Genomic DNA, 23,657 nt, shown 5'->3' with positions numbered 1-23,657 from the left:
ATTGTGCTTCGAGTATTGCCCATGATGATCCAGAATCACTTTCATTAAAAATCTGGTTACCGTATTGCTTTGGTTTAGATGAGTGTCCTCCAAAGGTCCATGTGTTAAAGGCTTGGTCCCCAGGCTGGCACTGTTGGGAAGTGGTGAACCTTTAAAAGGTAGAGCCTTGTGGGTGGTCCTTAGGCCTTGAGGGTACCCTAAAAGGATATTGCGGTAACCTGGTCCCAGCCTCTTCTTCTCTGTATCCTAACTGCTGAGATGAGTAGTTGTTTTTTTCCTGCTATGTCCTCCTGTTATGATGTGTCACCCTTGCCAGAGAACCCAAACAATGTGGTCACTCAGTCATGGACCGGAACTTCCATCCCATGAACCAAAATTAATCTTTACTCTTTATAAGTTAATTGCCTCAGGTATTTTGTTATAGTAACAAGAAGCTGACTAACACACCCCTGGTGTGTGGGCTGAGCCAGTCTAGAAGAAAAGATGTATCATGTATCATTTTAAGTGCTCCTGATAGGCTGCGGGCAGCCCTAATCCAAACCACATTGAGTTAGGAATCTTTACTAAGTTGGGTGCCCCCGAAGTTGACTATGAGCCAACAATTCATGTACATGCCCATGATTTATTAACGAAGTGCTCCACAGAGAGGAGCAGGGAAGGGTAATATGTGGTAATATGTGGTCTCTACCTCAGCTCCATACCACTGTAGGACATAACTTAGATCTCAGAGTTTGTCCCACTTCAAGGCAAAGGAGCACTCCAAAGTCACTGATGTTGGGGAAGGATAGAGGACAGGCACCAGTTTTGGTTAAAAAGTACACAAATTCTGGGGAATGAGTTTACCAAGGCTGAGGGAGGGGTGGTACATTGCTAATCACAGAGATTAGAGGGGCCCTGAGGAGGGTATCAACAATCTCTGCACTGCACTTCCTCTCTCCTGCATCTCTGAAAAACTTGCTCTCTTTGAAAATTCTCCATCAGGAGAGAAAGTGAAGAGATGACACACTATTTATTTTAGGTATATCACACACCATTAAATACTGTTATTTCCTTTAGATAAAAGATTACAGCTCATTCCTATTGAACTGGTCAGCAGTTAGTGACTGAGTAACTCACCATGATGCTCATGCTAAGACCACACTGTTGAGCACTGCTGGGTTGAAAGGTCAAGGCAGGTGGTCAGCCAGCTTCTTGTGGATGGTTTAACACAATTGTGCAGACTCAACTCACACCAAGAAAATAAAGCCCTCATTCAATTTTTCCAGTCACAGGAATGTGAACAGCAGACTCTGCACCTCTCCCTGTCCCCTAGGAGGCCCAAAGTGGACTGGCCTGTTCAGGGAGGCTTCATACAGGAGGCAAGATACAAACTGGGTCTTATACTGAGAGGAGAGAGGCCATTCCTGGCAGGAGGAGTGACCACATAGGCTGTTTGCAGAGAGTAAGACAGGCTCTTAATGAGACCTAAAGGAAATATCCATCCTTCTGATATGGTGTGGTCACAGTATGGAGGAAGCTAATGTCTTACTCTTTGGAGTCTGGTGTGCTAAACAATCCATGAGGATGTTTTCTTGAGCATGGCATGATAGACTCTATTGTAGGAGAGTCCACATGGAATCCCAGAATGGACCAGGGAAGGAAGAGCACCAGGAGGAGTTGCTCTTAGTGTCCTGCCCCATTTTGCTTCCTGGATCCCTCCACCCCTGCTCATGTGCAGGTGCTTTTAGGTTCTCTCTACTCAGGGTGCAAGATTTACCTCCATTCTGTGCCGACTCTGTTCTCTGCTACTCCCTGAGCCAGAACTTGGAGCCCATCTTTGATTCTTATCTTTCTTTCATATTCCTGACCGCATTCAACTCCACCTTCAAAACAGAAACTGACCACTTCTCTGCATTTCCAATTATAAGCATCAGCATCTTTGATCTAGGGAGTTGTAACAACCCCTCCCTGGACTCTCTTGCCTGTTTTCCACACTGAAACAACAGTCCTTTTACAATGTAAGACAAACCACTCGCTCTCCTGCTCACCTCTGCTGACTTGACATTAGAGAATATTGACTGCTAAGCCTTCATGTGCCTGAAAGCCTTACCTAGTGTGACACCCCTAACATTTCTCTAACCCTACATCCCACCTCCTACTGTTCCTTGCGTGCTCCTCTCCATTAGCTATTTTTGGAATCCATCAGTGACTTCCTTTTGCATGAACTTCTTTTTAGCTACGTATCTGTCTCCCTCGCTTCATTCAGTTCTCAGCTCACAATGCCCTTTCCCCACGGAGGCTGCCCCTGACCTCCACACCTAAGGTGGCATGGAAAAAGCATGTAAGTTTGTTTATGCTCCCCACAAAGTCTGGCTGAGCTCTCTGGAGACAGAGGACAAAAGAAAACATCTACCATGGGAGGAGTGGGAAGAAGAAGAGCCAAGAGAGGGCTAGGCAGTCAGAATCTAGAAGAAGACGTAGGGAAGTTTCTTCTGTTAGGGTTAGGGACATCTCTTGGTCAAGAACATCTTGTGTCAGGATCAAAAAGTCACCATGAGAGTGCCACCATCCCAGGATCCACCATCACCAAGCAAACAAAGATGGTGCTCTGGAAACTCTGCAGATGTACTTAGATTGCAGAAAGGAAGCTGCAGGAGCACTTGCTTTATTTTTTCAACTGCATATACCTTGCTGCCGAGCCAGGATCAAACCAGGTGAAAAACCTGCAGGGCCGTGGACAAGGAAAACCAAAAGTAGTGGTCCGTTCTGTTTTGTTACTTCCATCTTCAATCCAACAGAAGAAGCCCCTTTCCCTAAGGGGCATGGTGTCAGAATTCACACAGCAATGACAAGATATGCTAGGGACTCTTCCAGAGAACCTGGGGACCCTTTGTCCTTATTCCTTCTTGATCAAGATCCGAATGATAGGCTCCTGGCTAAAAACTGAGAGTCACAGAGGAAGGGGAAGTGTGAGTCTGTGCCGTGTGATGGGGGACAGAAGGAAGTTGTCAGACTGGATCCAGACACAACAGGGACGCAAGCCTGACAGACACCAGCTGTGTGATTCTAGTTTCTCATCCCCCAAATGAAGTTCACAGTAGCACACACCTCCTAGAGCTGTGGCGAGGTGCACAGCATCAAGTACGTGGCAGGGATTCTGTGTACATCCCTTGAATTGCAGTGCAGTCTTTAAAAGTGTGTCCCGTTGACTGTTCACCTCCAGCTCTTTTCTGTGGGATTCGTCTGCAGCATGTTCTTTCCTTCCCAACCTGAAATAAATCATCCTATGGTGGTGATTTTACACTGCCTTGAAACAGTATCTGTTTCAGTCAGGGTTCTCCAAAGAAAAAACAGCCAGTCCAACATGTCTATTATGTGTGATGTGTGCCTGTGTCTGTGGAGAGCGGGGAGGAGTGGAATTGAAAGGAATTGGCTTATGTGACTATAGGACCGGGCAAGTGACAAGTCTATAGGAAAGGAGTGCAAAATGGACACTTGGGAAGGAGCTGATGCTGAAGACCAGAGACAACATTTCTTCTTTTCTAGTCCAGAGATAATTTCTTCTTTTTTCAGTGAAACTTTTGTGATTTTTCTGCTCCCTTAACGTCTTTCACTGATTGGATGAGGCTTACCCAGTTTCCATAAAGTCATCTGGGTGTGGACATTAACCCCAACTTCTTGTCAGCAACACCTAGGTTTGTGTGTGATTAGATACGTCTTCTAAAGCCTCATGGCGATGAGAAGTAAACCTGCCCATCACAGCTGCCCTCAAAGAAGGAAAGTGCCTACGTCCCAGTGGATAAATGAGAGAGTCTCCAGGAGCAGGAGGTGGAGATGCTACAAGGTTTCCCTACTGCACTAGGATGACAGCCAAAGCGCTTATTGAGGGTTAATGCATAGCCTGGCTCAGCCCCCAAGTCTCCCTCAGACCTCATTGCCAAGAGCTCTCTGACCTCACACCCAACTCCAGCCATGGCCTCCTTGCAGTCCCTCCTTCTGTAACTCTCTTCTCTCCCTACCAACTTAGCTAACTTGCCCCAGCTCCTTCAACCTTTGCACAAAGATCTCAAGGCTGCCGTTGCCACCACAGCTCCCAAGTCCATCTGCACTTCTTTCTTTCCTTCCAGAACACTTAGCACCTGCTAGACAGTTTATTTAGTTCACTGTTTATTATCTCCCTTCTCTAGAATGTGAACTCCTCAAAAGGAATTTGTCTTTTTTTTATTGTTGTTGTATTACAGATGCATAGAACAAGGCCTGGCATAGGTGGTTCAGTGAATGAGCAAGAAGGCTAAAGGAGGGTGGTGCTGCTCTGCAGCCCAGAGGGTGGCGTTAGGGCAGCTGAGTGGAGCAATTCCAAGGGCACCATTCATGAGGTCTGTGCAACCTCCAAGTAGATGAACTGATCACCCAAAAAAGAAAAAAAAATGTGGATTCAAATTCCACTTCTTTCTGCCAAGAGCAGTGAAGGCTCAGTAAAGGGCAAGTTTTTTGCTTTCTTCTAAGAGCTAAACTAGATTGAAAATTTGAACCCTTTTTATCTTTGTGGAAGAATGTACATTCCAGTTGGGTTTTTAAAATTCTTTTTTATGTTTTTATAGGTATTGTAATTATACATTGTGGTTCACTGTGATATTATTGCATAACAAATTTAATTCCGAAAAAATACTCCCCAAATTATTTCTAAGAAGTGAACTTCATATAACCATATTATTATGAGTTTTGAAGAGAGAAAGTCAGATGCATATATTGGAAATTTAAGCATCTTTTATGATTAATCAGTCGGTACATATGACTTCAGAATAAATAGTTTCTTTCCTCAGGAAATGACACCAGATTTTTAAAGTGTAAATGTCCAAAAGAGTCTTCTCACAATATTACCAAGATATTTTATGATGGCAAGATACAAATCAAGACACATTCGCCACATTTGGATTTGAACTTCCTTTCCTAGTATCTGCAAATTCAGTGACTTGCAGTCTTCCATATCATTTATCCTTATCTTCTCCTCTCAGCCGCCTCTCCTAAAACCTACTAATTAGAGGCTAAAATGTGTGCTTCAGAAAGATTTCTATTAACCACAACTAATCAGAGAAGATAAGATGATAAGATTGCAGTCCTAAATTAAATAATATTATATTTTCATCATCCTGTTTCCACAATTCATTTCCTCTTTCCATAACATAAAAATCTTAGCTCTCCTCTCCATAGATTCTTAGAGTATGTTTTGACATATTATACACACATGGAGTATAACTTTCCATTCTTGTGATTGCACATGATGTGGAGTTTCACTAGTGGTGTATTCATATGAACATAGGAAAGTTATGTCTTATTCATTCTATTTTTTTTATTCCCATTCCCCTCCCTTGCCTTCATTCCCTTTTGTCTAATCCAATGAATTTCTGTTCTCCACTCCCCACTTATTGTGTGTTAGCATCTGCATATCAGAGAGAACATCCAGCTTTTGGTTTGGGGGGATTGGCTTAGTTTATTTAGCATGATATTCTCCAGTTACATCCATTTACTGGCAAAAAGGCCATAATTTGTTTTTTATGACTGATTAATATTCCATTGTGTATGTGTGTGTATACATATATGTGTGTGTGTGTGTGTGTGTGTGTGTATATATATATACATATATACCATTTTCTTTATTCATTCATTTGATGAAGGGCACCTAGATTGGTTTCATAGCTTAGCTGTTGTGACTTTAGTTGCTATAGACATTGATGTAACTCTGTCACTACAGTATGCTGATTTTAAAACCTTTGGGTATATACTGAGGAGTGGGATAACTGCATCAAATGGTGGTTCCATTTCAAGTTTACTGAGAAATGTCTATATTCCTTTCCAGAGTGGTTGCACCAATTTGCATTCCCATCAGCAGTGTATGAGTGAACCCTTTCCCCCACATCCTCACCAACATTTATTATTACTTGTATTCTTGATAATTGCTGTTCTGACTGGAGTGAGATAGAATATCAGTGTAGTTTTAATTTGCATTGCTGTAATTGCTAGAGATGTTGAACTTTTTTTCATATATTTGTTAGTCATTCGTATTTCTTCTGAGAAGTGTCTATTCAGTTCCTTTGCCCATTTATTGATTGGGTTATTTGTGGTTTTTTTGGTGTTACGTTTTTGAGTTCTTTATGTATCCTGGAGATTAATGCTCTGAGATGTCGGTGGCAAAGATTTTCTCCCATTCTGTAGGCACTCTCTTCATGTTCTTGATTGTTTCCTTTGCTATGAAGAAGTTTTTTGGTTTGAATCTATCTCATTTGTTCATTCTTGATTTTGCTATTTGTGCTTTAGGAGTCTTGTTGAGGAAGTCAGTTCGTATGCCGACATGATGGAGAGTTGGGCCTAAATTTTCTTCTATTAGGTGCAAGGTCTCTGGAGACCAATAGTTCTAAAAGTGTGATCTGCAGACCAACGGTATCATTACCACCAGGGAACTTGGAAATGCTCCACAGTGATTCTGTAGTTCATGCCAGAACTATAATTAGAGACCCATTGTGCCATTGAAAAATTGCCCTCAGTAGTCTTCATATATCCCTAGCAGCTAAGAAGATATTGAAAAATACAATATGTGATTGTTTTATGTAAATAGTTGTATAAATTGTTTTATGTAAATAGTTAATTCCAAATAAATAACTTTTCTTCTAAGAAATTTTTTCTATATGCCTGTTGCCTCACCCATTTTTATAATTCCTAGACTAAATAATATTTAAGACCCTAAAATTATCCGAAAGGCTCTTTTCTGGTCCAATATTCTTGGAGGAATACTAAACTTACATATCATATCTGTGCATATGGCCCTCTTTTGGAAATTTTGCATAAAGTCCTCAAGGCTTGTTCAATTTAAGAAGCACTTTCTAGAACCATGCCTAATCCCAGAGAAAACCAAATTAACTCTCACCACAAAGTCATATGGAATCACACTCTTGAAAAATGTGAATACTTGTTGAAGCTAAGGAAGAATTGCCTGCCTATGACGCCAGGATTAACCATGGCCGTGAAATTCCTTGGAAAGACCTCATTGGTACTGATAACTATAAAACCCTAGAGTGGCTGGTAATAGAAAGCAGAGAAGGGTTCATGTCTGCCCTTAGTAGAACATGTGGACCCCAGATCACATTTTAATGATGGAAGATAAATTAAAAGTGATCACCAGAACTCACACTAAGCCTTGATTTTTTTTTCCATTTTTTTCTTAAGTGGAATGTGTTAGGTTAGTACCGAAATAACAAACATACCTTCCAAAGGCCCTGGAGAGTGTTAGACATTAACTCAGACAGTTGTGGTCAGAGAGTTCAATGTGCCAAAACTGAGAAAATTATAATTGTCTCATTTGCTACATGTGTTAAATGTGCCTTCCTTGTACTTAGGGTCACTATGCCATTTTCATATTCTTGAACTAAGACCTGGACATATGTTTGTCTCTTCATGAAATTTTTTAAGATCCAAGAAATATTGCTTTCTAAATATCAGTTTGTGTTTATTATATTTGCTATAATAAAATACCTGAGACTAGGTTCTTTGTAAGAAAAGAAATTTATTTAGCTCATGATTTTGGAGGCTGAAAGTCCAAAATAGCATGACTGGCAAGGGCCCTATGGTGCATCATCTGATGGATTATGTCATGATGGGAATAACGTACTAGGAGGAAAGATCATATGGTGAGACAGAAAGCCAGAGAGGTTCTGGGGTTAGGCATGTTGTCTTATAACAACTAACTCAAGGTCCCAGGAGAACTACCTTAATTCTCTCTGAAAGCAACACCTTCAGTGACCTAACGAACTCCCTCCAGACCCCATCCTTTAATGGTCCCATTGCCACACTGGGGACCAAGCTTCTAACACATGAATCTTTGAAAGAAACCACATCTAAACCATAGCTGTATGTCTTTTACTTTCTGATCAGATTGCAGTTCATAGTCATCGGCAACATGTTCTGATAATTTTTATTAACCAGGTCCAATTAAAAAAGTCCCAGTTTGTAGCAATTGCCAATTTCTATGGTGTAAATATTTTCATTGTGAACAATTTCAAGCTATCGATATGATGTTACTGCAGGGAAATTTTGGAAAAGATGTACACGGTTGGCATTCTTCAGTTGATACATGCCAGCTCTAGCATGTCATTGGAATATAGAGTTGAAAGCAGAGGGAAAGCATGGGGGTGGGGGGAAGCAGAGGCAATAAATTCATAACATTGTGGCTAAGAACAAATATCAGTTTTAATATAGGATTACATTTCCTTCTGTATTTATCTTTGTGTTTTTATGTAATCATTAACATTTTGTGCATAGCACTTTGTGTTTTCCTTTTATCTTTGTGAACATCCCTTTAATAGGTACAAAATGCATCAAATAGATGTAAGAGTATTTATATGCTCTAATTGTAGACTTTTAAGTAGCATTTCCTAATTTGGCATTGCTATATGTCATTAGAGATTTTAGAATCAATTTATTTCTATTATGGGTCTTGAAAAAGTATTCCCTGAGGCCATCTAGAAAGTTTGTATAAACGCCCCCGCCAACAATATTTAAGAATGCCTCTCCCTGTAACTTCACTACCACAGTTTCCTTTTTAAAGTTTTTGATAATTTGATAAATAAAAAAAGTTTTAACTTTGAACTGCTTTGCAAGTATGCTGAACATTTCAATGTTCCTTATCGTTCATTTCTCTTTTCAAGCATTTTCTGTTGATGTCAAGACTTTACATAACCTCTCCCTGTGGTCCCTTTCCATTCCCTGTTTCATCTTGTTTCTCTCAGTCTCCAGTCTCATTCTGCATAGGCCGTATTACTGCCTGGGGATTGTCCAAGCACACAGCAGGGAGGCATGCTCATCCCCCACTGGCTGCAGGACTTGTTCCCTCACTTCTTTCAAAGCTTTTAACCAATGCCATCTTCAAGAGGCTTTCCCTGGTCCCCTGTCTAAACTCACCATCCCTCATCCTTACTTGCCATCTGCTTTCTCTATATTATGCTTCTTCATAGCATTTGCCCTTGTCTGATGTTGTGTGTACTGTATTTGTACATCATCTGCTTCTGCATAAAGAACATACGTTCCTTAAAGGCAGTAAGTATTCCTGTCATCTCCCAAAGTATGGGATGCTTAGTGCATATCTGTCAAATGAATAAGTATCTCCCAGCTCTGTATCTAAAGATTCAGTATTGTCTTTTTTTAAAAAAATAACTTTATTTTTTTAAATTTATTTTTATGTGGTGCTGAGGATTGAACCCAGCACCTCGCATATGCTAGGTGAGCACTCTACCCCGAGCCACAACTCCAACCCCCCAGTGTTATCTTTATAAAGTCAATTTGAACTTAAAAAAATTACCAAAGATGATAACCATTTGCAATATTGGTAACAAATACTTTATAGATCATTCTTAAGGTTTTTTCCTGTTTTCCTTTTTTGGTCCCAGGGATTGAACCCAGAGGCCACATTCCTAGTCCTTTTATTTTTTATTTAGAGACAGGTTCTTGCTAAGTTGCTTAGGGCCTCACTAAGTTGTTGAGGATGGTCTTAAACTTGCAGTCCTTCTGTCTTAGCCTCCCAAGTCACTGTAATTACAGATGTGTGCCACCACGCCTCACAAGTATTATGTTTTTGGACAAGCAGGTTAATATTTTTGTGTTACTAAATCTTCCATTGTAACCTTTCCCATTCAAATTACATTTAAAAGATTTTTACTCATAAAAGTTTTTCCTATACTTCAACATTTTTATGGTTTGGTTTTTCATGTGACTCTTTAATATATGAAGAATTATTTGGGCTGGGGTTGTGGCTCAGAGGTACAGTGCTTGCCTTGCATGAGTGAGGCACTGGGTTTAATCCTCAGCACCACACAAAATAAAAAATAAATAAAGATATAAGAAAATAATTAATTTTCTTACATGTGATTAACTTCAAGTCCATGTTGTTATAATGTAACTTCTAATTGAGTTTTGTTGCTGTTAATGATATCAGTTTTTCTTTTAATCATGCTCCATAATATTTTAAAGTGTAACTTGAGTACTTTCCTTTCCTGTAAAATCTGCAGAAGTCAAATCTCAATGGATATTTCTTCATTATCTCCAGATATTCCATGACAGTATCTCTCTATTTTAAAAGCACTTTTCAATATGGGGTAAACCTACTTGAGTTTGTTTTTGTTATCACTACAAGTTCTGATAAGATACAGGGCAAATAAATGGAAATACAATAGGAAGTTGGGTTCCCAGAAGTGGAAATATTGAGGACTGAAGTCAGCTCTGCTTGCCTCTAGCCACGTCTTTCCTGGAGCACCTGCCAGGTGTTATTAGTATTGGCAAACCAGCCCTTTTATTGACACTGTGTAAAGCTCGTGCCTTCCCCATAGTGGCTGCTTGATAAATATTTGTGGATTGAATTGCATTGAACCTTAGGGCATGAGACCTTGCCAGGCAAGTATTCCAAGGACCAGCTTTCTTTCTCCATCTCTCTTGTTTTCTCCTTCTCTCAGCTTCGGTCCAGCACTGAGCTCCATCCAGACCTGCTCTCAGATTGCCTCACTGTGCAGCCCCTGCAGCCAGCCACTTCTCCAAGAGACACTGCTGCTGATGGCACTGTGGGATGCTCCCCCGGGCCTGGGCCTGACCTCTATCCAGGTAAGAACAACCAAGGCAGAACTAACCACAACACCCTTCTCTTTGGGCATTTCACTATGGCTAAAGAGAATGCTCATAGGAGGGAAAATTCTTCTAATATTATCTGTATTGGGCTTTATCAATGGGCTGCAAATTGCTCCCCTCCCCATGTAATTCCTGAGCTGGGTTTGGCAGCAGACTGTTTTTTTCTTACAAAGAAACAAAGCAAAATAATGCATTAGCTCTTTTAGTTCGGGACTTCTGCCAAAAGTTCAGTGCACCCAACACTCCCAGGTGTCTTAAATTTACTAGCTTGATTTAGACTCAAAGGAAATGTTTTCCCTTAAGCAGGTAACAGGCTGCATGTGGACTTCTTAATGAAACAGTGATTGTCATCTTTGCATTTTAAAAGGAAGCCCCTTTTAAAGGTCTAAAAAACTGTTCACATCAGTAAACCAAATTATAAGAATATTCAGTAATTTAGGTCTGCCAACAACTGGGGGAGTGGAAGGAGAAGGGGATGATACTCCCAGACTACCTTTCTTCTGCTTAGGTTTGAATAATAGGTGACTCTATATGTGGAAAATTGCATGTATATAGTGAAAAATAAGAAAGGATTCATATGCAACAAAGAAGTTGTTTTTCTTTTACTTTCTCAGCCTGTCTTTCTGTGCATCTCTATAATGGTGATGTTCTTGTGCAAACATAATTATTCTCTTTACATATGGAAACTTCTTACTGTGTGCTGTGATTATGAAAACAAAGTCTCACCGACACCACATTCCAGACAATGGGAAATTTCTATTTTCTATGAATTACAAAGCCCACTCCCACCCCCATCTGATTCTATAGCCAGGTTTGGCAGCAGTCTGTTCTTTCCTTTTGAAAAGTACTAATAAACCATAAAGAATGAAGAATTTACTGGTGCATTACAGTAGAAAAGAAGAAAGGTGTGCTTGTATAGCTTTTTAAACTTGACAGTTCTCATATGATCCAAATGCAGGGGAGAGGGGCATTGAGCAACCGCTTCAAGAGCATCAGTCACCAAAACCTCCTTGATGATGCTCCAGTGTCATGGAACATTAACATGTGCTTTCAATACTTACTCTTGGAGACAATAGAGGCTCTGCTTTTTGAGACCCAGGGAGAAGAGATAAGCTTTGAAGGCCTGACCAAATCTTAAAGGTGTACATATACTCATATCAAATATGCCATTGCACAGTGTAACCAACAAATACATATTAATATTTTATATTAGATACACACATGAAAGAGTATGATTAGCTTTTATTTGTGTTTGCCAAATAGTTGATATTTGAACATTTATTTCAGCTCATTAAATTAATAATCAGGTTAAAAACAACCTATAAAGCATTCCTCTACTTCTTCAATCCAAAAATCTACCTTTCTAAAGATCTGCAACCCAACATTTCAGGTCAAAGCTAATCAGAAGTGATTGAAAAAATGGACCAACGTCCAATATAAATAGCTACCAGAGATGGGCCATTCTTCTTGCATTTAAGCCTCTTGGAAATGGTTTTAGAAGCCATGATATACGCATCTGGAAAAACATTAGTGCCTTTGTTGTGTGGAGCATATGGTGTGTGGTTCATTTTCAGAACCATCATATTTGACTCAGTGTATGTTTTCTGTATTTCTGGTAGTGTCTTTAAAGTTTTGGAATTACTTGGTCCTCAAAAAGAACTTGAACTCTTGGGTTCGAGACTCTAGCTGTGGCAGATAATTTGCCATGATGGGTGAAGAGGTTGCCACAGTTATCAGTGGAGCATCTTCAGGTTGACTGGTATTTTCTGTGACTTTGAGAATACTTGAAACAGGCAAGTGGCTGCCGCAGTCTGTCTGGGCACAATTCAGGAGCCACTTGTCAAAAGAAACTAACTTTATTTTTAGAACAACAAAAGCCAAACAAAACAGCTCCTCAGGAAAAAACCCTCAGAGCCCAACTGCCACCACCGGCTTCCACAAGCCTCTCACCCCCACCCCAGCCTCTCCACCTCCCACAATCCTCCTGCTCTTGAGGCCGATTGGCTGGGTTGTGTGGGCGGAGCCAAAGAAGTTCCCCAATGAGCAGCTCCGTGGAGGAGCCAATCAGCTAGATGTTGCTGGGGCCACTGTGAGCCAATCATCAGCTGGCAGTCTGAAGGGCAGGGAAACAGCCCAATGAACATCACCGCAGAGGAGCCAATCTGGGGCCGCTGTGAGCCAATCATCAGCTGGCAGTCTGAAGGGCAGGGAAACAGCCCAATGAACATCACCGCAGAGGAGCCAATCAGCTAGATGTTGCTGGGGCCAATCATCAGCTGACAGCTGGAAGTTTGCTGGGGCCCCTTTGGCTGTGGCTCTCAACAGGTGGCCATCTTACTCAACTTTGTTCCTAGAATTTTACTTCACTATTAGCTTATAACTGAAAATTTATCCTCTCTGCTTCTTTATTTCTAATTCCATCAGGTCCTATTTTACTTTCTTGGCTTCAGAACTTTTTTTTTAATTGATTATGTATGCTTTTTTGTTTTGACGAATAGACAACAAACCCAGAGGCAAAAAACAGGTGAAAACAAAATGTACAAAACAAAAATGGTAAGCTTTGAAAGTTCTAGAAATGCACTGGTGAGGAATGCATATGCACACCAGCTGCAAACCTACATGAAAGATCTATGGGAAAAGCCAAATCAAGAAAAATGACAAAGGTGCAACAGGAAACTGTTCATCAATTAGTTAAATGTAAAATGTAAAGTGTTAAGGCAATTTGACAAAGATTAAGACTTGGCTAAATGGCAAGAGTACTTGGAGTTATTCCCTTTACATTCTATTATACAAAATTAAGACAATATTTGTTTAATGATTGTCTTTAATTAACCTTTAATTGCTAGTAATTTGATTCATTACAAAAATATTTCAGTGGAAACCTATTTAGTATGGATGAGCATAGTTAAATATGGCATTGAACGCCAGGATCTGTCTTAAGTCACTATGATTGAAGATTCATAGTCTGAAGATGTCCTGTTTTGACATAGATCTTTTTAATGGCTAGTAGACCTTGCTTTACAAGGTTCCAGGAAAGGGAAAGTTTGCACAGCTTTAGGATGAGCAGGACAAATAGCAGTTCAGATACATAGAAATCACACACATCTCCTGAAGTGTTGGCTTCTCTTATTGAAACAAACTTTTCAGGGTGATAACACAAAGTTTGATTGGAATGGATTGCCTGAAAAGACTTTCATTTCTGTAGAAGAGAATAGTGTCCCAGGTTAAAGGAACCAGATATAACTTGAGGCCACGCCGAGGATGATTTTAAATTGAGGTGTTTACTTTTCCACTATTCTGAAAAATCCCAGGGCTCCCTAGGCCTGCTCCTGAGCTAACCTGAGAGCAGTGTTATGATCTAACAGGAAGGCCGGGGCACTGATGAACAAGCCTCACGGCTGGCTCACTTATATCTTCTGCCCTTTTGTTCAGAAGTTCTGGACCCCAGATAGATAATGCCCCAGGCCAGCCTCTGTAAATTCAGGTGATTTATCTGATGATCTGGGATAGACTCTTTCATAGCCAGTAGATTGTGATATAAATGCTGCTTTTTGAAGGCCTGGTGGTGTGCACATCTTATGGTGAGCTCCTGTGATTTGCCAATGAAGTAGGTAAATATAACTTGGGTAAGTGTACAACATCAGGCAGAGTTTGGACCAGAGCTGAGTCTTACTAATAAGTCTACTCACCAACAAAGAATACTGTGTGGAAGATCATCTGCCCCATGAGTGATCATAAAATTATGCCTTCCTACAAACTAATGCTGTCCTATGGATTCAGTAAGACATGACCTTGGTATATGACATGAGCCCTGAGGACTTCATAAGACATGACCTTTGTATATGACATGAGCCCTGAGGACTTTATAGAGACACTGTGGTTGAGATGCTTCAGTCCCACAGAAACTGCCTAGCAAGTAAGGAGCTAATCAGCTGAAACGAGAAATCTACAAGAACGAAGGAATTTTATTGGTACCCCTTTTTTGGGTTCTAAATAATGCTTATGTTTAGATTTTACAAGTCCTGTTGAATTCCCCAAAATTTGAATGTAACTTTTTGTTTCTCAGGAAAATAAATAGGGGTTTTGCTCAGATCTCATGCGGAAATATGGAAGGAAAATAAAGACTTCTTTTTAGAGCAGGAATTTTTGAAGTCATTCCCTTCCTTCCTCCCTTGTTACTGTGAATAAGGGCTCTTCTCTTACAATAGCATCAGTTTTTGTAATAAATAGCACTGTGTTAAATTTACATAGGATTAAACATACTTTATGAAACAGTGTTTCACTTTAATATAATTTTGTTGCATGTGTTTAATACATTTTCGACATTCTTCAATTACTGTCTTTGGATAGCTTGCAAAGTTGTGTTAGAAATAATTTTCCATAAAACTGCCTCATATAGTCTGTTCTCTAAAAGTGGTTGTTAATTTGGGGACTCTATTAGAGGTTTCTAAATCGACATCCACATTTCCCAGTAGGTTAACCTTTATAGGAGAGTTGTGAAGATAAAACAACATGATCTGCATAAAAGTCTTTAAAAGGACAGAGCACTATAAAAATGCATAGTTATTACTTGCATTATCTTAAAAAATGTTGCTATGCTTAGAATTCACAAAGGTGAAAAAGCAACAGAACCACTTTGGAACTGGCAGTGGACAGAAGGAAGTGGAGACTCACAATACAAAGGGATAGTGTCTCTTCAGATGATGCCTTGAGCAACTGTCACAGTCTTTCGTTGTTTTGGAGCATCTCTTGCATCTGTAGTTTACCCACTAAGTTGGGTTGGAGAAACAGTGAGGGATGGAGCAAGCCTCATATTTCCTGTCACAGGCACTGAGAACTTTAACCTATAGATTTAGCTTTCCATAGTCCTCAGCCAATCCTTCAACAGGCACCAAATCACTTAGAAGCCTTGGGAGAATGCAGTTTTCTGGACCTCAGTCCCAGAGTTTCTGATTGTACAAATCTGCATCTCAAATATTTGCATTTTTGCCAGATGTTTCTAACAAGTTCCCAGGTGACACTGTGTGCTGCTAGTCTAGAGGCCACACTTTGAAACCATTGCTCTGGATTATAAAATATGGAAATGTGACTTCTAGCAAAAACACATTCTGAATTTTGGTTGGGGGTAGTTAGAATAAGAATTACTCTGTAGTATATTTTTCTGTTGCTCACTACAGAAGCCTATAGATGGATATTATGCTTTACATCTTGTGCCAATGTTTAAAATGGTGTTGCTCATACATTAAGAGTGAGATCCTAAAACCACTCAACTAAAGAAAATTCAAATGTCAATTACCAGCCAGCACAGGGCACATTTGCATGTATGAAGCTAATATTAATGCTTTTATATGTTTGCAAGCTGTTTAATTTGGTGTTTTCCATAACTACTTATCTCCTTGTATTCATGTTATTTTTTCGTGCAAGATTAAGCTGAATAACTCAGTTTCAAAATATGCAGAAGTTTTTGCTGCAAAAATATTTTTATGGGTGAGCAAAAACAATTGCATACTTCATTTAAGAAGAGCGGAAAGTAGCAAGGCTGGGCAATTGCAGTTTTATTCCCATTGAGAAAAGTACTGGTTATCTTTAAACTATTATTTCTTCTTTTTCTCACTTAATATTATTTTGCCAGCACTTAAATGGGACACGAGAAGGGAAGATTGGATCTACTCTAAGTATACCCCCACCAGGTCTGAAGAAGAGATGGATGGCAAGACAGAGAATTCAGGATAGAATTTCTGAAATTAGAAGTTAAAGCCCTATGTGGTTAGAAAATTAAGAGCAAAACTACTGGGTCCAAAGTTCTAACTTCCTGCTTTAACTGAATTTACATTTCAAGAAAAGAAATAAAGCAATAGTTTTATCACTTTCATATAAAAACTAAGGGGGAAAAGTAACTGGATATTTCTAGTGTTTGTAGCCACAGAGAAAGTTCATGTTTCAAGTTCAAAGTATTTGCATGGGTACTAAAAAGAAATGTTAAGAATAACACAGTTTGAAACACACATTTACAAGGGCATTATTGAATTGACAGATATTAATTATACTTTATAGTACTAAGAGTGTATTACAGGCACTGAATAGAGAGAGCATTGTGGGATTTGCTCATTCCACATTAATGAATCAACAGCACTGTATCGGACTGGCTTCTGTGGAATCTTCCTTACTGTTGTCAGAGACTGATCTGCTTGCTCAGGTGTTTGGGCCATGAATCGGTCCATCTACACTGCCTTGACAGCTCACATTGATCATCAGAAGTTGCAGCCTCCTGGAAGTCTTGTTTGTCCTCCTGGGCTGCTCTTACCTCATTTTCAGGTCTGTGGTTTGTAGCTGGGATCTGGGCTTGCTCTTTGGGCTCTAGTCCTGTTCTGTGTTTGTGAGCTTATCTGGCTATGTCTGACTTCAGCTCTGACTATCCATCAGCTTTGGATTTCAGAGGTGAGTCTTACCCTAGAATTTCTATTAACACCTCATTATACCCTGAGAAGTCAAAGGTTTATAAGCGTCACTGGAACCCTTTTGCTGGGGATGGAAAGTCCTTGTTTGCACCTTCTAGGAGTCAATAGCTGCGGAAAGTGAGCTACTTGCTCTTCAAGGGAGAGGGGAATAAGTTCTCATTGGCCATGTGTCGGCTTTGCTCCCCAGGCTAGTTCATAGGGAATTTCTAAGAAATGAGTGTACTGTATGTAAAAAGCAACTGAGTAATGTCTTCAGAGTATTTTGTAATAAGAAAGTATTTTGTAATAAGAAAGATCCGATCCATCAGTCTGGAGCACTCTCACCATTTTGGGTTATATCTATACACAACCTGAGAGTGAGTACTCTTCTGTGTCCCCTAAGTCATATTTAGCTCATTACTGACCATGTTTTGTATAGCCCCTCTAATCATCTGTGTGACCAATATATGCTCAAACATGCCACTTACAAGAGAAAATGACTCCTAACTTGAATTTCTTTTTTACTGAGATCAATACTGTATTACAGTACATAAAGAGTTCTTAGAATATGATAATGTTGAGCATCTATCAGTTATAATACTTTTATCCAAATACTAGAAGAATTCATGTTATAGTTCTGTTAAACACATTAGGGAATGGGTGCCACAAATCACCCACCTCCTTGCTTGATTGATTTTAGAAATGAGAAAAAAGAAAAAGAAAAGAAAGCCTAAAGAAACTGAGAATGTCATCAGCTTCATTCAGGAGTTACCATCAGTAGTTAGTAGATTTGGGGTATTCAAAAAGAGTGTTCCTCCCACTTTGTTTGTCTTTGCTGTTTGGAGATGATGTGCTCTGGCAGAAAAATATGGAATTAAATCTAAAGTCCAATGCTGGCTCTCTACTCCCTGGATGTTTAGTTTGGGTATGTTACTTTTCTATAAAATGGTGGTAAGAATTCTGATCTCATAGAGCTGTTGTGAGAATTAAATAAGATAGCATAAAATGATTCAGTACACTCCATAGCAATCGTCAGATACTCAACTGATATTCCTTTCTTTTTTTTTTCTTCCTCTTTGTTTAAAGAGAGTTAGTTGTGAACCAAGTTGCTGTGTATGACAAGAAATAGAAACCTTTCTACCCATTTCTTTCATCCTGAAGGGTTCAGAAATCAATATCCTGATATAAAGACTCCCTTCCAAGAAGAAGTCAAGATGAGGACTTGGACCTTGCACATTCTAAGACCTGTTTTCAGGCCCATAAATTAGACATTTTTCTGTTGCCATTGAAAGTAGAAATAATACTTAGACTGGTTATATAGAGAGTTCCAGTGTGCTTATTTGAAAAATGAACTTAATGAAACTGTGAATTTGTGAAAGTGAGGCAGATAGAAGAAGGAAGAAATTTGATTGACAGCCCCAACCAGAACAATCCTATGTAGTCACTGTTTTGGCATTGCTGGGGTATAGCCTGATGTCATTTTGTAAATAGACTCTTCCAGACTATGTCATTTATCTCAAAATATACTCCAAGGAGTTCAGAAAACTATTCTTGACTATTTGCTTTCCTCAAATTTAATTCTCATATTTCAAAAACAGTTCTTTCTTATGATGGATCTTAGTAGTTAACATATAACGGGTAGTTTATTAACAGTAGGGATCAGCAAACTACAGCCCATAGACCATATCTGACCTGCCTTCTATTTTTGCATGGCCTAACAACTAAAGATGGTTTTAAGATTTTTAAATATAAAAACAAACAAACCTATTAGCCTGATACGAGAACAGTTGCTTAAAGAATTGTGGACACTGCCTCTTGCCTGCAAAGCCTAAAATACTTACTATCTGACTCTTTCCAGAAAAGGTTTGTTGACCCCCCCCCACCCACTTCAAACTTACATCTGGCACATTTATCAAAGACTAAGTTAAAACAAGGAAGCCAGAAAGTGAAGTAACTCAAATAAATTAATTAAAAAAGAGACTACATTGTGAGACAAATTGGGATCCTGTAATACATACCTGGTTTTGTTGATCTCTGTAATATTTTAGATTTAGCAGACTCTTAGTTGTCTTCTGGCTGATGGGTTTTTAAATAATTTTGTAAGGTCTGGCAATTAAAACAGATGACAGCAGAACTGTTAACCTTGAAGGGATCCAGACCACTTGTACTGCCTACCACTCCTACTCCTCCCTGGGGTGTTCTATGGAACCTCCAAATGAGAGGTTCTCAAACAAGCAAAGCTTTCAAATTGCAAAAGACACAAGCAACTCAGGCTGCTGTGGGTGGGGCAGGGGGTGGGTTTTGTCCTGGATGAGGCTGCCAGAGGAAGGGGCTGCCAGAGAACAGGGGTCTCAGTTCTAATTATGATGAGCCAAGGCTCCTCAACAGAAAGGTATTTCAAGAACTATATTTGTAAAAATTGAAGCCTCTTGTAGAAATGTAAATTAACAACTAGGAGTAAAAAAAAGGTTGAAATATCAAACTTGAAGGACCCACCTGGCCATATTCTCATATTCTCAAGGGAAGAGGTTTGCTTCTTCAAAATCCACTCTCTACCTGCAGTGAAGATGTTTGCAACTGATATAAAGTGAAGGCTGAACTCACTATTACATAGATGGAGCAGAACTTTAAATAAAAATTCCTTGAAAAAGACTACATATGGGCATAAATCCATGATAACATCTGAGTTATCAGTGTCCTGAGAGTAAGATAGTTTGCTAGAAGGTAACACTAAGCACCTGAAGGCAAAGTGGATGAGTATAGGCAAGTTAAAAAGAAGAATGAGCCTTGTCTAGAGTCACAAAACCAACTACCCATGCAATTTTGCCTCAAGCTAGTAAAAATGGCAAACTTTTGGTCTTCACCGTACCCCAGTCCTCTAAAAGGGCTGTTGTTACATCATTTGACAGACCTGGAAAAGAAGGAGATTCCCTGTGTGAGTTTGGAATTGGTAGGTCAACCCTGGATTTGGCTGGAAGAATATTGTATTAAATACTGGGTTAGCTGTCTATATGCTAAATATCTTTCTAAAAAACCTTGCTCTGAAGTGGTTTCAGAAGTCATGTGAAAGTCCATCTTTTATGGTCAACATGGCACAGGTAGGAGATACCTAAGGAATGAAAAATAAGTAGTTAGGGAACCAAATGTGTTTTACTGAAACTTTGGGGGGTTTTTTGTTCATTTGTTTGTTTGTTTTTTAATGGCCAAGTTAGGCTTGACTTCCAAACAAACAAATGAGGAGCATTTTTAAAGACCTCCAGGAGTAGTTACCCATGCTACTCCATCTTCTTTCATTTTGTTTTTCCACTCTGCCCCAAATGGGGTTAACATAACACATAAGCCAGGAACAAATGATGATTTCCTATAGGGCAGTCTGAGTGGTTTGCTTGTTCAAGTTATTTTACTGACTTTCGGTGTAACAAACTATCTGAGGGTGAATGTGTAGGAACGTTGAGAGGTAGAAGGAAAAAAGGTAAAGTATGAGATTTGAGGTTGGATATGTCATGCATTGTCTGGAAAGATCCAAGATGACTGCATGAAGTGTTGGTCCCACAGAAATTGAGAGAGCTGCCAGAATGATGCCCCTCTACTTGGAACAAAATGTCTTTGTTCTAAATGATGTTTCAGGAGCTTTTCTGAACCTGAAGTTAATTACACCTGGTGTTTCAGGATGTTTGATGGTAACCTTTGGCATTTATATGGATGACATCAACCATTATCTTCTAGTTGTATCATCGTGTATTCCAGAAAGGCATGTAAGCGTGCATCCTCTTCCAAACACTAATAACTTCTTCCCTGACTATAAATCCAGCTGCATGATGTGGAAATGTAATTGGGAAGCCTACACAGAAGTTTGGAGCTCATGGGGGAATATCTATTTGTAAGAGAGCCTGAATATTCATGTAACTGTCCAGACATCAATAAATTCTCATTTTACCTTATTTATTTCTGTTCCCCAGTGAACAGCAGCACTCATAAGCTCAAAGTTAATAAGCATGTTCTTCAGAGCTGTGCCCTCACTTACCTTAATGCAATATCTCGCTAACACATTTGTTTATCCGTTGCCAGGTAGCTCTCCCATCAGGTGACATGAGAGTGTTTTCTTTGTCTTAGTGCATGGGAGACAGTTGCCATTGTTTGCCATCAATTAGCTTAGGGTAGCATGTCAAGGATGTACGGGTGGTGTCATTTTAGTCTGACAGCCACCGGATCTGGTTGAGAAGGGATTGTTTCATTATCCTCTTATCAGGGCTGCTGGATAATGACACTCCACACTGCAAAGAGGGGAGGGGAAAAAAAAAAGACAGGCAGAAAGAATAGATTTTTTAGCAATTGGCAATATTAAAATTATTCATGCCGCAAGGAGAAGAGAAAGATTAGAGGGATGAATGTGGAAACCCTTAAGAAGGTACTTCTTCCTGATACAGGTGGAGGATGGAGTGACACCCTTTCTGATGGAGAGGCAGGCAAAGAGGAAATGCCCAGACCTCAGCAGGAAAGAAAAAGGAAATCTCCTCCTCATCAGCCACAAGGCAAGGATTAGTGGAGGAATCTCTCCCATTCTCCAATTAACTTCAGTGTCAAATGCAGGCTTCTAAATGACCCTGACCAGGCATTCTCCTTACTAGAAAACTCTTTCCAGTTTGGGCATTTACATTGGGGAGCATTTTCCATTGAACGAAAGTGCAATTATATTGCTCCAAAATGAAATTCACAAAACACACAGAAAGTACCGGAATCCAAAATTTCACTCTCCGGGGGCCTATTACCAGTTACCCCCAATATTGGCCATTTTCTTAAGAATGCCTAATGAAGTCTTTCTTTGAATTCTGAAAATTAACGGAGACTGGATCTTTGTGCACTTGGAGAAACAAACAAAAAGAAATGCTGAAAATGTAAAAATACTTCAAGATAAACTAAGCTTCAAGAGGGACAATTGTGTTGACATTTTAGTAACAGCCCATTTTCGCTCCTTAACGAAGTGCAGTCATGCATGAAAATGACTTGTTATCTTTTAAACTGAAACGCATTATGGGTTGTAATTCAAAGGTGTGCATTACTCCTTCAAAATAAAGTACAACATTTTAACCCTATGAGGATTCTTTTTGCAGGACCCAAACACTTTTTAGCAACATATAAAAAAATTGAACAATAAAAAACTGATTGAGGAAAAGGTGTGAAATGCTTCTGCATTTTAAAAGGACTCTAGTCTGTAGTTTATATGCATTCTTCCATCTGTAATTTAGACAGGAAATCATACTTCATTGGAGATTTACCATTTGAGAGCAACATATGCCTTTGTCTTTCTCTAATCTGATTAAAATGGTAATAATTGTAATAACATAGACAAATAATAGCAACAGTGATTTATGAGCATTTAGCTATAGTTCAGGCACTGTGCTTGTGGGATTTTTTTGTGCATTATATAATTCTCGCAATTCTATGTATTAGGTTATGCTTATTTAAGAGGAAGAGATTGGGACTGGTTAAATGACTTGCCCAGAACTCTTTTGTGAGTAATCACTAAGGCCAAGCAGCCAACACACACAGTTCTATCTGACTCACGTTGTGCTTGCTTTGTTCCATTTGTTATCACCCTGACACTGTCTCTCTCAAGCACCCAATTTCTGATGAAGCCAAAGGAACCAAAATTTCCATTGAGGCTTGACTGTTTCCTGAACTCTTCCCAGGTCCAAATTTCTCCTCTGGGGAGAAAGAGAAACGAGATTGAGTTCACTGTTCACATGGGTCCTCTAATTCTTTGTAATGTCTCTGTGAAAGCTGATTTACCATGGTTTCATTGATTAGTTTACCCCTCTGTGCCTTGACCCTGGAAATACTGCCCAAGAAATGAATGGTCAGCCCATACCTCCTCTCATGTACCAGTCACCAAATGATTAATGTCATTTCTCATGATCCCAACATTACTCTGACACTCATTATAGTGTATTCACCATCTGCGGGTAAGACTGGTTCCTTTTTCCTGTGAGAATAAGCCAGAGCAATACCATGGCTCTTCAGGAACCCTAAGCGACTCCAAATGCAGATTTGTAAAGCAGCTCAGTAGCTTCAGATCAGCCATGAATCTTTTCTTGGTGCAGTATTGACAGTAGCCTTTCAGCCCAGGACTTGGTGTTTACTGTGGTAAAGGGTGCATATAGCTGATTGCTCATGAATAACCCCTCCAGGCCTTCCTTCTGTACCCACAGAGGATCAATATGCCTCTGACAAGCATCTGAAATCTTTATTTGGGGAAAAAGCACATTTCCTACCAGCTGTTTGTTTTCCAAACCAAATAATTCAGTTAATTTCTAGCCTGAATTAAACTTCAGAGCCAGAAATCTTCTCTTGTCAGCGCTGAGGTGCTTTTAGAATGGGCAGAAACAGAAATGGGAATATACTTTTTTCACTCTTACTGACAGTAAGACAGTTAAGGCTGTTCATGTGCCTCTTAACTGCCAGCAGCCTTTGCAAAACAGAGTGCTCAGAGGTCCTGGTACATGACACTCTCATTCTTTATCTTGAACCCATCTTGCCATTGAGAAGCAATAAGGGTGGTGTTCAGGGGTATGTGAT

The 23,657-nt window shown here is 39.6% G+C and overlaps 1 protein-coding gene across 8 annotated transcripts in view; it reads left to right on the top strand.

Moving 5' to 3' along the window:
- The window catches only part of Glis3 (GLIS family zinc finger 3), a 434,230-nt gene that overhangs the window by 357,998 nt on the left and 52,575 nt on the right, over positions 1-23,657 (top strand). For all 8 annotated transcript variants that reach the window (XM_078047596.1, XM_040285712.2, XM_040285710.2 and 5 more), the window contains one exon: positions 10,476-10,620. In XM_078047596.1, coding sequence (XP_077903722.1) covers positions 10,476-10,620 — 145 coding nt within the window. The remainder of the gene's footprint in view (positions 1-10,475; positions 10,621-23,657) is intronic.

This window comes from Ictidomys tridecemlineatus, chromosome 4, assembly GCF_052094955.1.
Source record: "Ictidomys tridecemlineatus isolate mIctTri1 chromosome 4, mIctTri1.hap1, whole genome shotgun sequence".
NCBI lineage: Eukaryota > Metazoa > Chordata > Mammalia > Rodentia > Sciuridae > Ictidomys > Ictidomys tridecemlineatus.
This window is presented reverse-complemented; position numbering and strand designations above follow the sequence as displayed.